Source organism: Acomys minous (genome assembly GCF_964271855.1).
Source record: "Acomys minous genome assembly, chromosome: 7".
In the NCBI taxonomy this organism is placed as follows: Eukaryota; Metazoa; Chordata; class Mammalia; order Rodentia; family Muridae; genus Acomys; species Acomys minous.
This window is the reverse complement of record NC_140488.1, coordinates 111,275,483-111,291,060: the sequence shown is the minus strand read 5'-3', so window position 1 is coordinate 111,291,060 and position 15,578 is coordinate 111,275,483. Positions and strand designations below refer to the sequence as shown.

Sequence of the window (15,578 nt, the reverse complement as noted above, 5' to 3'; positions counted from 1 at the left end):
AGCCCCTCCCCCTTCCTAAGAAAGAAAAAAAAAAGTGTCTTTCTCTGTGGCTTTGCCACTCTGGGAAGAGGAAAGGGAGAAGCAATGGGTGTGTGAGAAGGTTCACACTCTTACCTGGGCCTACTGCTTTCTTTTGTGGCAGATGACTGTGCGGAGATTCAGAAAACGACCTGAGCCCAGTACTACGGACCTCGATTTGTCACCACCAGCTAAGCAGGAGCCAAAGCCCTTTGACCGGTTACAACAATTGCTGCCGGCCTCCCAGGCCACACAGCTGCCACGCTCAACTTCTCCTCAAGAGACCACCCAGTCTCGCCCCATGCCGCCAGAAGCTCGGAGACTTATTGTCAATAAGAATGCTGGGGAGACCCTCCTGCAGCGGGCCGCCCGACTAGGCTATGAGGTGAGTGGACTTGCGTGAGCGCGCTGGATCCCAATGAGGAAGCTGAGGGGCAATTGCTTCAGGGAGGGGACTTGGAGAGCAGAGAGCCCAACCCCCACCCCTCCACATCAGGAGGTGTTGTGAGGCCAAACGGTATGTTTGTAGCCTCACTGGTTGCTGTCGCTGGCAGCGGGCTGCATCGGTCAGGGTAGAGAAAGAAAGTCTTCGTGTGCTCAGTTCCTGTGTTCAGTTCCTGTTCCGGCAGGTAGGCTGCCCGGACCAGGCTTGCTCACTTAATCTCTGATAGAAAGTCTGACATAAGCCAGGTCTTGGCGACTGGTGGAATTTTAATGATTTCTTTGGTTTGTGATTAGCAAGGGTGTGGAGAAGCGATTAGCTCTATTTAGGGTGGCTTATGCTATTGCTGGTCGAAAGGTGGTCTTAGTGCGTAGGAAGTGGCTGTGAGGAGGACTGGCACTGAGGTGGGGGAAGGCAGCGCTGACTGGCAATGATGTCTGAGAGAAGCCCTTGGTGTCCCCCTGCCTGAGCACTCCACAGTGTGCTCCCAAGGCTGCGTGACCGCAGTATAACTCACTTTTACCCTCTGATCATCTTTGGGATGGGAACTGCTGGTATCTGCAACTTTTGGGTGAAAAAGTTGCAGAGGGACAGAAGGACTTGGCCTGACTGCTGCTACCGGCAAAGCCTAGCCCTGTCTCCTCATCTTCCCTAGCTCTGGTCAGACTTCTCGCCAAAGAGAAGGGAGCCCAGCCCCCTCCACCTCAGGAGGAGACCCTTTCTGCACCTCCCAACCTCCTGGACCTAACTGGCTCCTTCTGCCCCCTGAATCTCCCCTCCCCCACCCCCTGCCCTTCCACCCCCCCACCCCCACCCCCACCCCCACTCCCTGCACACTTGCCAGTTGAAATTGTGATGCAATAGCTCACAGGGCAAGGCGCGCGCGCAGGAGGGGGGGGGGTTGTTTTGTTTTGTTTTGTTTTTAATGCTGACATCAGCCCCCTGGGATTTGGATGGTGAAAATAAAATGCAGCTCAGCAAGCAAGCTGAGTGTGGTGGTGTGAAGGGCCCACAGGAGGCTAAGGCCAGCAGGATTTCACCACAGTCCTGGCGCCCTCACTCACCTTCATTCTGATACCTTTGGACTTCCTATTAGGCTCACACAGCCCAGCGTTAACTAGTGACCTAGATCCCTGCCTGGGAATTGTAGCTTTGTGGGTGGGAACTTGCGACAAGGATGGTTCTTGGGTGTGCTCGTGTTTCTGGTTGTGTGTGTCATTGTTTGCACCGGCACTTGCCTTTTCAGATCTTTGGATTATTTTAGAACTAAACGGGAAGATCGGTAATTAGCTCAGTGACTGTGGACTAAGCACCAGTGGCTGCCGGTTAGGTTTTTCCCACAAGCCAAGAGCATCACTACCTAGAAGGACGGGGTGAGGCCGTGTGTTCTCCATCCATTTCCTTCCAAGGGGCTCCACCGATGCTGCACGTGGGCTCCCCCAGCAAGCTCACCAGGGGAGACAGTGAGGGAATGAGGGTTCCCTCAAGGGCAGCAGGCTGCTTTGCTCGGAAAGAAAGAAGACATGTACCCTAGCCTTTAATCTTGGCGTCATTGTTTCCAAAGCCCTTACTCCTTTGCAAAGAGAGATGGCAAGGCTCGAGAGACCCTCACGGCTTCTCCAAGCAACAGTTTATAGACAGCCAGCAGGTCTGAGTCCTGCATTAAGGAACCCTTTTTTAGGCTCTATTCCTTTGATGGCTCACGGAGTATTTCTTGAACTTCTCCAACATACAGGCGTAGGTAATTTTCAGTACGCAAGTTTTGATGCCCAGTGTTTTAACCGTTAACGTTAAAACATTTCACTCACCGAGAATCTGACGTTCCCGTATTTCTTTTGGCAAAATTTGAGATGTTCGCTGATAGGGCCCATTCAGATGTGGCAATTTCAAACCTCCTAAATGAAGGACAATTTCTGTTCTTGTAAGGAACTGTCTGTACACACAGCTGTGGCAGAGTTTTCCAGGAGTGAACTTGGTCACTCTTGTTTTCTGTTTGGCTAAAGATGCTATCCTTGTCGCTGAGCCCTATTCTCTTTCAGCTACTGTGAGTCTAGGGGTTTACAGCACCCCATCTCTTCAGTTTTGTCTTAGCTAGACCATTGATCAGGCCAGGCATACTTCCATTGCTTCTATTTCTCCAGCTAAAATGCCAGCATGCAACCACATGCTTGGGCATTTAGTGGTGATGGTTAAATTTTCTATGAATTAAATAAATCATGTTTTTAAAAAAGTTAATGAGGCATTTAATTAATTAACAATGTCGGGTTTATGGCCTTTATGGTTAACATTTTGTGGTTAATGGCATTCGGCTTATGGCCTCTTAACAGAATTGTCCAACAAAAAAAAAACAGTTTGATTTTGTTTAGGAATGGCTGGGCTGTCCTTCAAACACACCCATTCCTGACACAGAAAATAACCAGCTGACACACATCGTCACCATTCTGTCTGTTGGGGGCCGAAGTTGGTATCTGTAAAGAGGCTATTACCCTCCCACCTAGGAGAGCTTGCTTGACCCCGGCAGAGGGGCAGAGGGATGCTGGTCACCTGGGTCAAAGCCCTCCAGCCAGAGCCATTTATTGGGCCTTTTGAGTCTTCCCAGCAGATCTTGTGCCAACAGGCTTGACTGACGGGTCTGATATTTCATCTTGTTTGGGAATCTTAAGCCCTCTGGACCACAGTCACCCCAATTGTTGGGTGAGAACCACTCCCACTTTTCTTCTTCCTGGTGTTTCCTAAGCTGTGGAGAGTGGCATGGGGCACATACCAGATGAGTGGCTCTCAGGCCAAGTGACACCAGTGCAGCCAAGTGAGAATAGGTCATGACAAATGCCTCACCTAGTGTGTGGTCACTGCTACCTTTCCTGCCATCCTCCAGGAAAAGAGAGAATTGATTTAGCCTTCTGCTTTGACTTCTTTCATTTCTAGGTTCCCTCAAATCAGCCCTATAGCGATGAAGGTTTCCAGGTGAGGGCCATAATTGTCAGAACAAATAAACCCTGGGTTGAGAGGACACCAGGCAGACCACCGGGATCCACATAAATTGATCTTTGCACAGCAGTCGGCGGTGCTCAGGGCCCATCCCAGAGTCACGTGACAAGGTCTCTTCCTGACTGGGGCACACAACTCATTAGATTGCAGCCGTCCACTCGAGTCTGGCTAGTAAGGGCCCGCTAAAAGAGCAGCGGCTTCATGCGGTATCCTGGATACCGGTGCTCAGGGCAGGTGGCCTGGGAGCTCAGAGCATTGTGGGCTTTCTGGCAGGTTAGGACCTGAAGGAAGAAATGCCTTGCCAAGCATGCTTTCTCTCTCCCTTCCCTTGTTTTAGCAGGGAGCTACCGTGGTGACCTGAAACTACAGGGCACAGATGGTCAGATTGACCAGCGTGCAGCTTTAGGCTCACAGGGAGGCATCTGGAACATTCTAGTTAGCACCCAAGCGGGCCTTTACCTTTGACTGAACTGTCCTAGAAAGCGCGTAAGGGATTTTTTTTCACAACCCACCTCACGTCAATGATGTTTTATGTCTAACAGACGAGTCCCCCAGTGTTCACGAAGGGAGGCCCAATGTTACCTATGAGGTTTCCCTTTGACTGATAGGCCACCCCTACACTGCTTACCCCCATTCTTAGAAGTTAGTACCGATCTGCTTGGCGTGACTTAGAGGAAGATAGCATAACCTGTTGTTTCCTGGTGGCAGATACTGTACGGTGTGTTTCAAAACTTGCGTAATCATGGTAATAAGACATTGAATAAAGTACTGCTGTGCTTACTGGGAGTGGTTCATATTAATATTTTAACATACTAAAGAAGTGAAATTAATACTTGTGACTCGGATGCAAACTATTGACACCAACGGCCTTCTACAGAGCAGGAGGGGCGGGCTTGTTCTGTTGTGTTGCAGCGTGTGATCTATCCGATTCCTGTCGTTGGCTTAAGTAAATAAGAGTGTATTTCATTGATTCGGTCTTGAGTGGAGTAGAAAGTGAGGGAAAGTGGGGTTATTTGAGGCCTTGGTGTCCTTGGTGTGAATGGATGAAACGCAGAGCACTGCCAAGCAAAGGCTCCACTCCTGGTCTGCCAGCCTTCTTTGTGCCTCTCTTTCCCCCCTGCCTTGTTTATTTGGGGTGGGTTTAGTTTTTGCTTTTAAGACTGAATTTGGCTTTGTATCCCAGGCTCGCCTTCAAGGCTGGTCTCAAACTTGAAGTCATCCTCCGGCCTTAATGTCGTGAGGGATGGCTTCACAGGTGTATAGCACATCACTTGCCTTTGTGTCATGCCCTGGTGGTGTCTGAGATACCTGGCAGAAGCCTCTAGAACTCTGCTGATCATCCAGAGGCCTGGCTGCCCAGCCTCTGCCCCCTGTCTGTACACAGGGCTGTAATTTGCCTGACCTGCTCTGGACTGAAGGATGTTGTTAAGCTTTTCCAGTTTTCTTCACTTTGATCGTCCTTTCTTTTATCTAAACTTGGCCGTCTACAGTCCATAATGGCCCCATGGAACATCGATGAATATGCCCTTGGATTTGTTTTGTTGAGACAGGGTCTCTTTTCTTTCTCTGTCTCCTAGGCTAGCCTTAGACTCATGTTGGTTCACTGGCCTCAGCCTCCTGCGTGTTGGGAATGACGGGTGTGAAGGACCGTGCCTGGCTGTGAATGGGCCCTTTTGAGATCCCTTGCAGCTGGGTCTCTGCGTGCTCCCTCCGCCCTGAATCAAGTGTTTTGGGGCACATTGCTTGCATTCCCACAAACAGCCTATGGAGGCTTGGGAGATGATAAAACACTGTTTGACTGGAGCTGCACAGCCCGGGACCACACAGAACCCTTCACACTGTTGTGGGCCTCTTAGTAAACATCCAGGCACCACGCAAACCACAGTGGGTTCTCAGGCCCCAGTGTGTACTCCTAGAACTATAAAGAAGTCTTCCTTATGAGGTGTCTGTGTGGTGATCCGGATGGTATTTCCCGTTTCCTCCTCACAGGAAGTGGTCTTATATTGCCTGGAGAACAAGATCTGTGATGTGAATCACCGTGACAACGCTGGCTATTGTGCCCTGCATGAAGCTTGTGCCAGGGGATGGCTCAACATTGTTCGACACCTCCTTGAATATGGCGCTGATGTCAACTGCAGTGCCCAGGATGGAACCAGGTCAGTGGAGTGTCTTGTTCTCGCTGCATCTTCTTCCTGCTGAGGAGCAGACCCGTAGCTCTCAGGGAATGCAGGAACACCACCCCCCCCCGCCCCCCAGGAGAGGGGTGGAGAGCAAATTGCATCCTAGACTTGAACTGAACAGATTTTCCTGGCAGGTGTAGACAAAAACCTCCCAGTCTTGGCCAGTTCTTTAGTTCTCTTACAGATCACTGCCTCCAAGGATGCTCGGGTCCTCATGAAGAGTCAGGGAGTGCTGCCTTTTAAAACCTTGAACTGTTCATTGCCATCTGTAAAATCACTATTCAAAGTATTTGTGCTGGGCGGTGGTGGCGCACGCCTTTAATCCCAGCCCTCGGGAGGCAGAGGCAGGCGGATCACTGTGAGTTCAAGGCCAGCCTGGTCTACAAAGGGAGTCCAGGACAGCTAAGACTACACAGAGAGACCCTGTCTCGAAAAACCAAAAAAACAAAACAAAACAAAGTATTTGTGACCCGAAACACCCCTGGGCACAGACTGATGGCCATCTGTCCCTCCCTCCACTGGTTCCTCAGTCACCACCCACATCCAAGCCCTGGTGTTCACCTTGTCCTCAGTCAACACACAAGCATCTTGCTAACGTTTGGGGCTTACACTGCTGGGAGATAGGGCACAAGGGGGTCCCCTCATGGTCATAAATAGCTAGCTAAAAGGCAACCTGTGACTCTTTGACAGTTTTTTGTTTTGTTTTGTTTTGTTTTTATGTAGTCCTGACTATCTTAGAACTCACTATGTAGACCAGGCTAGCCTCGAAGTGTGCGTGCCTTTGCCTCCCCAGTGTCTTGCTCTCCTAATAGCATTGACTCGGGGGCCTGGGGGTCGGTAGTGTATACCCTCCTGTGACTATACCACCGTTAGGCCCTTGGCTTCCAGGCACACAGTGCTGGAATGGGACACGGGAGATGGCTTCTTTTTGCAAATTCTGCTAATAGCAGAGGTGGCTGGGGTTTTTTTGGTGGTGTCTGCATTGGTGGGGTTTTTACCCCTCTCTAAGCTCTGTCCCTACCTCATTTCATTGAAGACATTTTCATCATAGACTTAAGTTCTTCCTTAGGCCAAAGGATAAAATAGGTAGGTGTGTGCTTGAGGACCCGGTGACCCTTTACTGGCTCTTTAGAGGGTTAGGTATCCATAACAGCAGCTGGTTGCCTGTCTCTGAGCTGGTCACTGTGCCTTAGTTTTCCCCTCTATACAATGATAGTGATCCTGCACCCAGGATCCTCACTGTAGGAAGTGTGCATGTATTCATTTTCCATGTGTGTGTATGTACACGTGTGTGTATCCTCAAGCTTAATGTCAGCGTGTGTCTTCTTCACAGGCCCCTGCATGATGCTGTAGAGAACGACCACTTAGAAATTGTCCGACTGCTTCTTTCCTATGGTGCTGACCCTACTTTGGCCACATACTCAGGTAGAACCATCATGAAGATGACTCACAGCGAACTCATGGAGAGGTTCTTAACAGGTATGAATGATCTCACCCAAAAGTCCCTTTCACCTGTGCGCGGACCGCCACTCCTACATACTCTGAGAGAGTAAGGATGGAGGATTGTGAGCGTAAGGCCAGCCTGACTGACGACTTATCAAGGCCTTGGGAGTGGGGGTGTCGATTGGGCCTGCAGTATGTGTGGCTTCAGTTCTTGACGACTTACTTACCTAGCACATGGGAAGCTCTGGGCTCCTGGCCACACCACCGAAGGGGTGGACCTGAAGGGGAGGGGTGGACCTGGAGGGGAGGGGTGGAGGCTCCATATTGTAATTTTGGGTGTGGCTAGGCAGAAAGCAAAGATTTTTCTATGGTGTAATCCTGTTGCAGGGAAACCATTTGGTCTCTTGGTAGTTTCGTTTGTTTGTTTAGTTTCCTTTCCTACAAATCCATTTTTCACCCAAGTATGGCAAGTCTGTGTGAAGTTACACCTCCTAGGCATGCAGTTTTGTGTGGTGGTGTTTGGTCTCAGGGTAAACCCATCTTTAGGCCCCGGGTGTTATGAGATCAGAAAACAGCAGCACAAAGGGGTTTCAGGACTGTCAGGCACTTGAGGTTAAGTTCCTCCTTAGCTGACCCTCGGGACCCGCCCATGCCCACCTTGAGTTGTACGTACTGGGAGAAGTTGCTCAGTGGATGGGAGACAGGGTGTAAAGCTCCAGTCCTCCCTTGGTTTTATATACGAAAGCTGCAAAGCTTCTTTGTTCTCAGTTGGTAAGCCAGGGTGGCCTGTTCCTGAGCAAGTCAGATTCACAGCCACCTACCACAGAGGGCTGCAGACACACTCACAAACCAGCCTGTTAGAGAGGAGATGTGCCCTAGCTGGATCAGCATTTCCTTATTGTCAAATGGGTTTTGCTTTGTGTGGGGACACGGTCCCATAGTGTGGCCCAGGCTGCCCTCAAACTTAAGAGTTCTCTTTCCTCGGCCTCACGAGTTCTGGGATATTACAGTTGTGGGACACCACATCTAGCTTGCCAGTATATTTTATCTTCTGTCCCTGTTCCCCCCCCCTTTTTTCTGCAGACTATTTAAATGACCTACAGGGTCGCAGCGATGATGACTCCAGTGGCTCTTGGGATTTCTATGGCAGCTGTGTGTGTGGTAAGTAATACTGTTCATAGTATAGTGGAGAGGGAGAAAGTGACTTCCCGTGTGTCCACCTGCCCTGGGGGAGGGAGGTGGCCACTAGAAGAACTTGGGAGCTAAGGAATCTCGTTAGAGGTCTGAACGTGGTGGTCCAGCTGAAGTCCCCTAAAGCCAACTGATCCCTCTCTCATTTGCCTTACATTAGAGCCAGATGATGAAAGCGGATATGATGTTTTGGCTAATCCCCCGGGACCAGAAGACCAAGATGAAGATGAGGATTCCTATAGCGATCTGTTTGAGTTTGAGTTTTCCGAAAACACGCTCTTGCCGTGTTATAACATCCAAGTGTCCGTCGCTCAGGGGTGAGCATGGCTATCTGTGGGGGCAAAAGAGCCAAGCTGCTTCTCAGGCAGTTTGTCCCTTTAGGCAGATAAACGTGGATGAGCAGGTGGCTCCTTAGCTGTCCAGAACCTTGGCGAAGGGTCCAGATTGGCTTGCTCATTTATGTCCAGTGGAGACAGGGCTAAACCAATGCATGTTGATCCAAGATTGCCCCTGTGAGAAAGCAGGAGCTGAAGAGCTGCCATCTTGGATCAACACTTAAGAAATGAGTCTTCTTCCCCTAGCAAGTATCATCCCATCCCCAAACAAGTCACCCCAGGCACTTGAGGTATAATTGGACTGTAGTGACAAACTACCTCCTTACCTAAGACTAGGACAGTCACACTTAGAGTCCGTCATGTACCATCAGATCTAGTTAGATCCCATGTTCCCCCTATGGGTGTGACAGGACTCCTTAATCATCAGTCCTTTGGGGTGTACATGTTAAGAAACCGCTATACTGTGTGTTGACAAGGGTGCTTAATGAATAATATCCTCTCACGCTCTGAAGCTATAAACACATATACTATTAACAAACAGGGTGTCCCTACCCCAACTGAAGGATGGGGTGGAATTCAGAAAGGGGAGGAGAGATAGCCTTCTGTGTCGTGTGGTGTATCAGTGAGGGTCCTTGGCGAGGTCAAAGAGGTCAGGATGCAGCCCCCACAGGGTCCACTGAGAAGCATGAAGCAAGTGTTCGCCAGAGCTGGGTGGGTAGGGCTTTCTGCATTCGTCTCCATCCACAGCAGGCGCACTGAAGCTTGTTCAAATACTAGTGGATAGTCTCTTTATAAAACTAGACTTACTTCCCAAGTCCTCTGTGCTAACTCTCCTTCCCTTAAAGTCAGTGGTGAGCTATGGTAGAAGGGGGCAGAGGGCTGAATAGACCACAGCCGGCCCTGAGTTGTGCTCCAGACTAGTCAGGATGTAGTAGTACCTTTCCATTTGGCTGGAAATCTGACCCCACCCCCTTTCTCTCTTATAGGCCACGGAACTGGCTACTGCTCTCGGACGTACTCAAGAAGTTGAAAATGTCCTCCCGGATCTTCCGCTGCAATTTTCCCAACATAGAAATCGTCACCATTGCAGAGGCTGAGTTTTACCGACAGGTCTCTGCAAGTCTCTTGTTCTCTTGCCCCAAAGACCTGGAGGCCTTCAACCCTGAAAGCAAGGAGCTCTTAGATTTGGTGGAATTCACCAATGAGCTCCAGACTCTTCTGGGTTCTACAGTAGAGTGGCTGCAGCCCAGTGACACAGGCCATGAGGGCTACTGGTGAGCTACGTGCCCTGCCCCACTGGCCATGTACAGTGTGTTATAGTATTAACCTTTGTGCATATGTGTCATACAACAACGGTTTCTGTAAAGAAAGGACACTATTACATATGAAAATATCTCTTCTTTATATAAGAGACGTTATTCCACCCAGAAGAACCTAGAAGCCTGTGTTTTCTTTCTAAACTTTTAAATCAGTTTTTATGAAGCTGTTCAAATAAATGTCATTGTTTTCCAACACAAATGCTTTGAGATCTGTATGTTCATTTTTACTCGGAACATTTCTTTTCTGTTCTGTTCTTTTCTAAGGAGGAGGGGAAAAAGTGAAAGGAGCTCCATACTTTAATTTCCTACAAAGCTCTGGTGACAGACTGGCCATGAGGGTACTGTATGGCCAGATCGCTGTGATTGGTTTGGGGGAATGAGTTGGGTGAAGGCTCTTGGTGGTGATTTGCTTTTAGGTTTTGTTTACAGAGTACCTGCTCACACCAGGTAAACGCTATTGGATGTACTCCAGTAGTGTGTAACATAAATTCAAACCATAGCCACACACAACTAATTGTATGAAACTTTTGTACCCTAATTTAAAAGCTGTGAAATTACTTTTCACACATCAAACCGGACTGTTTATATGTTTAAACATTTTATGCTCTTATTTAAAGAAGACTTTGAGCTATTTTTTTCTGTACCCTGTAAAATATTGAAAACTAACATAATATGTTGAAGGTTGCTTGAAAATGTACATAAAACTAAAATTTTCTGAATTGTGTGTTTATGTTTGAAATCTGTGTTTTAACTTTGTAAGTAAATTCTCTGCCTTTGTATTTATATTTTACAAAAATTTTCTTAAAAGGCAATAAACCTGTTGAGGAAAGGAGCAAATTGAAGCACTTTGCATCCTTTGTATTCCTAAAGTGCTGCTTTTGTCACTGGTCTCTTTTAAATGATGGTGATGGATTCCCCATAGGCAACTTACAAACAATTTTGTCTCCAGAAACCAAAGTAGACTACAGAGTTCAGGGGAACTGTGCTGAGAAGATGATCTGTCATCCCGTCCCAAGATTCTGAGTCTTACATCTCCCTGATCCTTTTTTGGACCTCGTACATGCTAAATAACTATGCCACCATCGGGCCACACCCTCCTTTTTTTTTTTTTTTTTTTTTAAGACAGTGCTCTCACTTTTCTTCCAGGGTTCCGAGTCAGTCCTCCTGACAGGGTTACAGACATGTACTAGCATATCCAGCCCTCAGAAATGTGTTCCCTTTCTCCTTGGGTTGTCCTGGCTGACTTGCATTGCTTTCCTCCACCTTCACCTGCAATCTCACACCATTACACACCTTGGTCCTTTAGGAGAGCTTTTCCCTGAAATGCTATATTTATTGTCACTTTTCTTCCACTAGGCCTCTTTTTGTTCTTTTACTCTGTTTAGCCTGACCAGCAAGGTCAGCAGTTTCAACGTTTCCACTGCCTTTACATTTTTTCTACCGCTATCTACTAGCATTGTCAATTAATCTAGTCCACAATCATTTAACTTCATTCTCTTAAACACAAAGGCTGGAAAGCTGCTAGCCACTGGGCTCCCTTGCAGCTAGCTTTGCCCTCCAACGAAAGAATCAAAATGGAAAGATGAGTTAGGGAAACTTCTACTTATTACTATATTGCAGCATCTAGTTGTCAAGTGGAGTCTTAGGGGCACCAAGATGGGGGAAGGGCAGGGATGGAGGAGGCCTGCAAATCAAGATACGGTTGGGAATGAGGAAATGTAGTGTGGTTGGATAACTGTGTAGATTAGAGACTTTTTTTTTTTTTGGAAGATGGATTACCAGGTGAAATTCGAAATGTACACCAAAAAAAAAAAACAGGCAAGATTTCTGTTCCTTGGTTTGGTTTGGTGTTTGGTTTTTCGAGACAGGGTCTCTCTGTGTAGCCTTGGCTGTCCTGGACTCACTTTGTAGACCAGGCTGGCCTCGAACTCACAGAGATCTGCCTGCCTCTGCCTCCTGAGTGCTGGGATTACAGGCGTGCTCCATGGCACCCAACTTCTGTTCCTTGTCTTTTTGACCAACTTTTATAATCATGAGAAAAAAACCACAGAAGCCTTTTTCTACAGAGAGAAGCTCCTGTCATCCAATGCCAATACTCTTCCCCACTCCAGACTGAACATTGTTCCGAGTTTGGTGAGATTTGGTTAGGTAGAGCACTACCTCAAACTAGGTAGGAGGGCCAAAATCGGAGGTGGGGTAGGGTGGGGATTGGATAGCAAGCCAAGACCAGCTCAGTAGTGCTGCCGGCAGAAGGGATCTCAGTAGAAGAGTTCAGGATAAGCGAACCACTCTTAAGAGAATAAAAGGCCATCGGGAGCTTCAAGGAAATCCACACCAAAATTCCAACCTTGTTTCGGCAAAGAGAGCCGGAGTGGGGCCTTAGGATGTGTGGACAAAATAAGCTCCATGTAAAAAACTTGAGGTTCTGCTTTACAGTATTAGGGAAGGCTGGTAGAGAGCCTTCAGGAGGCTCCTGACGTTGGGAACAAACTAGAAAAAGCCTGGGCTGATGGGATGGCTCAGGTAGAAAGGGTGCCTGCTACCAAGCCTGAGTTCCATTCCTGGGACCCACACGGAAGGAGAGATCCTACTCCCTCAAGTTGTCCCCTGACCTCTGTAAACCCACCTTGGCACATGTGTGTGCCCCTCCCCCCACATACATGACCATAATTTTAAAAAAAACAAAACAAAAATTTTTTTACCTAGGTGTGATGGCACTTGACCTTAATTGCCACATCTGGGAGGCAGCAGCAGGTGGGTAGTCTCATAGTAAGTTCCTCACAGGTAAGGCTACTTAGTGAAACCTTATCCCCAAAAATATGGAGCCAGAAAAGGTGGTAGCATGCACATTTAATCCTATCACTTGGGAAGCTGAGTTCAAGGCCAGCCTGGTGTACAGAGTAAGTTCCAGGACAGGCTGAACAGAGAAACCGTGTCTCAAAAACCAATAAATAAATAAGTAAAATTTAAAAATATAAAAAATAAAACCTTAAAAGTAAAAGGTGGTTACTCCAAACCAAATTTGTGGAATATTTTGTTTAGTTTTAATTGGAGTACTGAGGTTAGCCCAGGGCTATGCATGCTAACTAAGTTGAACAACATACATGTTTGTGTCAGTAGATGCATTGAACAGAACCAATGGAATTACACACACACACACACACACACACACACACACACACACACACACACACGCTTATTACATCTCCGTACGTTGAAATAGTAACAACAGCTGAATTACACCTAAGAGGCTGAGAACCCATCCAGTAGTGGCTTGTTCCTTGACATTGGGTACCTCAGAATCTACGATCTGGCATTGAAAATCCTGGAAGGTTCTGAGGTGGCTCCTCCTGCCTCCACTTTGGAAGTTCTGGTAATAGCATAGTGATGAGCAGCAATAGCTACTGCATGTCAACAGGGCAGCTAGAGGGAAAGCCAAGCAGGGTGACCTTCCTTCCGCCTTCCCCTTTTTAGCTGCACTGCTACCAGAAGGTGCAGCCCACAATTAGAGCAGGTCTTCCCATATCTGTCAAGGCAATCGGGATAGTTCTTCCAGTGAGGCTCTCCATGCATGACATGAAAACTGACTGTAATAATGTTTAAATTTTTGCAGGGCGTGGTTGTGCATGCCTTTAATTCCAGCACTCAGGAGGCAGAGGCAGGTGGATCACTGTGAGTTTGAGGCCAGCCTGGTCTACGAAGTGAGGCCAGGACAGCCAAGGCTACACAGAGAAACCCTGTCTCGGGGAAAAAGAAAAAAAAAAAACACCAAAAAACAAAAAAACAAAAGTTTACATTTTCTTAAAAGATATTGGGTGAAAATAGATGAACAAAGACAGACCAAATTTGAACATAAACCAGAACACATTCAAGCTTTGTGCTGCACTGATGCCATGGCCACACAAAAAGACATAGCTGATGCTCCAAACACAGCAGTCTGGTCCTCCTAAGTCAGCTGGCTTTGTGGGCTTGCCTTACCATGTGGTACGTTTTTCAAATTGTTGTTTTGAGGGAGGGTGCTTTTATTTGGTGGCTGTTGCTTGAAAAAGGGTCTACTGTAGTGGATATAAACATGTTTTTGTTTTGATCTCAAATGTGGGATGTGAAACAGACTTGTGTGAGGGTTGGTGGTGTTTGTCCACTGGCAACAGACTTGGGAGAGGACGTGTGGTATTTGTTCACTAGAGGAAGAACTGCCTCTTGCAGGGGCATGGTCTTTGCCAACTGATAAACTTCCTCATATGGACTCTGAGAGGATATAAATATATATCTCCCCAAAACAAGAGGCTTGGCTTTTTGGTTTTGGCATTGGTTCCCATCGTTTGACTGTTCATCATTCTGCTTCAAAATGTTCCTAGAAAGAAACCTCCAGAGACCACTTTGAGGTTCTGGGTTCGGGCTGCTACTCCCAATTCAGGCTGCTGTGGTTTCAGTCACCTTTGCTGAATTGCTGCTTTGCTGTTTAACAGGTCTGCTGAAATCCTGACGAAGAGTGGAATCGCTCCAAGGAACTGAGTCTCAGATGGTCGACTTCTCCTTGTTCCCATTAACCTCTTTTCTCTCCTACCTAGGGCAGGTGGGTTGGAAAGGAGGTATAGGCATTAAAGAAGCCCAAAGGAAGTAGGTTTGTAAAAGTTCAAGGCCTCCAGTCTACTATAGCTCAGGCTGACCTTACTTGGTATCCAAGGATACTCGGTATCCCAAGGCACTTAGGAGGCAGAGGCAGGTGGATCTCTGTGAGTTTGAGGCCAGACTGGCTTCCAAAATAACTTCCAGGACAGCCAAGGCTCCACAGAGAACTCCTATCTTGAAAAACCAAAAAAAGAAAAAGAAAGAAAGGAAGGAAGAAAAAAGAAAAAGAGCCAGGAGAGAGAATTTTGTCAGGAAATGTTTGACTTGAATCCAGTTTTGAGGAAACAAACCCAGAATGAGGGCCATTCTTTGAGACAACTAGCTCCTCCTCTTCTTTTCCTTCCCCTTCCATTGTCTTCATCTTCATCATCATCTTCGTCATCATCATCTTCTTTGTTAAAAATCAGTGTCATGTGGGAAAAAATTTGAGGAGGAACTGTCCTAAATTAGAGAAGGGTGGGGAAAAAAAAAAGGACAATGAACTGCACAGCCTAAGCTTTGACAGACTCCTAGATGTAAGCAGGGAGTAAAAAGCTGTAAGACACATGGGGGCTCTTACTGAGTTCTTATTTATATGTAATAAAAAAAATCATAGCTGGATGTGCTGGGGCATGCCTTTAATCCCAGCATTCCTCTGCAGGCAGATCTCTGAGTTCAAGGCCAGCCTGCTCACAAAGCAAGTTTCCAGACAGCAGGGCTATACAGAGAAACTTTGGAAATTTTGCACCCATGTAACTACTCCCAGTTAAGACCCTACTAGAAAACTAATCTCTCACTCACTGTGGTGGGGCAAGCCTTTAATCCCAGCACTTGGGAGACAGAGGCAGGAGGATCTCTGTGATTTTAAAGGAGATCTGGTCTACAGAGTGAGTTCCAGGACAGCCAGGGCTACACAGAGAAACCCTGTCTCGAAGGAAGGAAGGAAGGAAGGAAGGAAGGAAGGAAGGAAGGAAGGTCTCAACACCAAAGTTCTTTGTGATCTTTTTTTTTTCAACACCACCTTCACGCTATGCACCCACTGATGTGGTCA

General features: G+C 47.5%; 1 protein-coding gene across 8 annotated transcripts in view; it reads left to right on the top strand.

Annotated features, from left to right (window-relative positions):
• The window catches only part of BCOR (BCL6 corepressor), a 115,200-nt gene extending 105,085 nt beyond the window's left edge, over positions 1–10,115 (top strand). For 7 of the 8 annotated variants that reach the window (XM_084790795.1, XM_084790794.1, XM_084790799.1 and 4 more), the window contains 6 exons: positions 143–403; positions 5,438–5,604; positions 6,962–7,107; positions 8,155–8,232; positions 8,423–8,579; positions 9,584–10,115. In XM_084790795.1, coding sequence (XP_084646921.1) covers positions 143–403; positions 5,438–5,604; positions 6,962–7,107; positions 8,155–8,232; positions 8,423–8,579; positions 9,584–9,875 — 1,101 coding nt within the window. In that variant the 3' untranslated portion in view covers positions 9,876–10,115. The remainder of the gene's footprint in view (positions 1–142; positions 404–5,437; positions 5,605–6,961; positions 7,108–8,154; positions 8,233–8,422; positions 8,580–9,583) is intronic. The other variant, XM_084790800.1, reaches the window with a different exon arrangement.
• Positions 10,116–15,578: the final 5,463 nt, after the last annotated feature.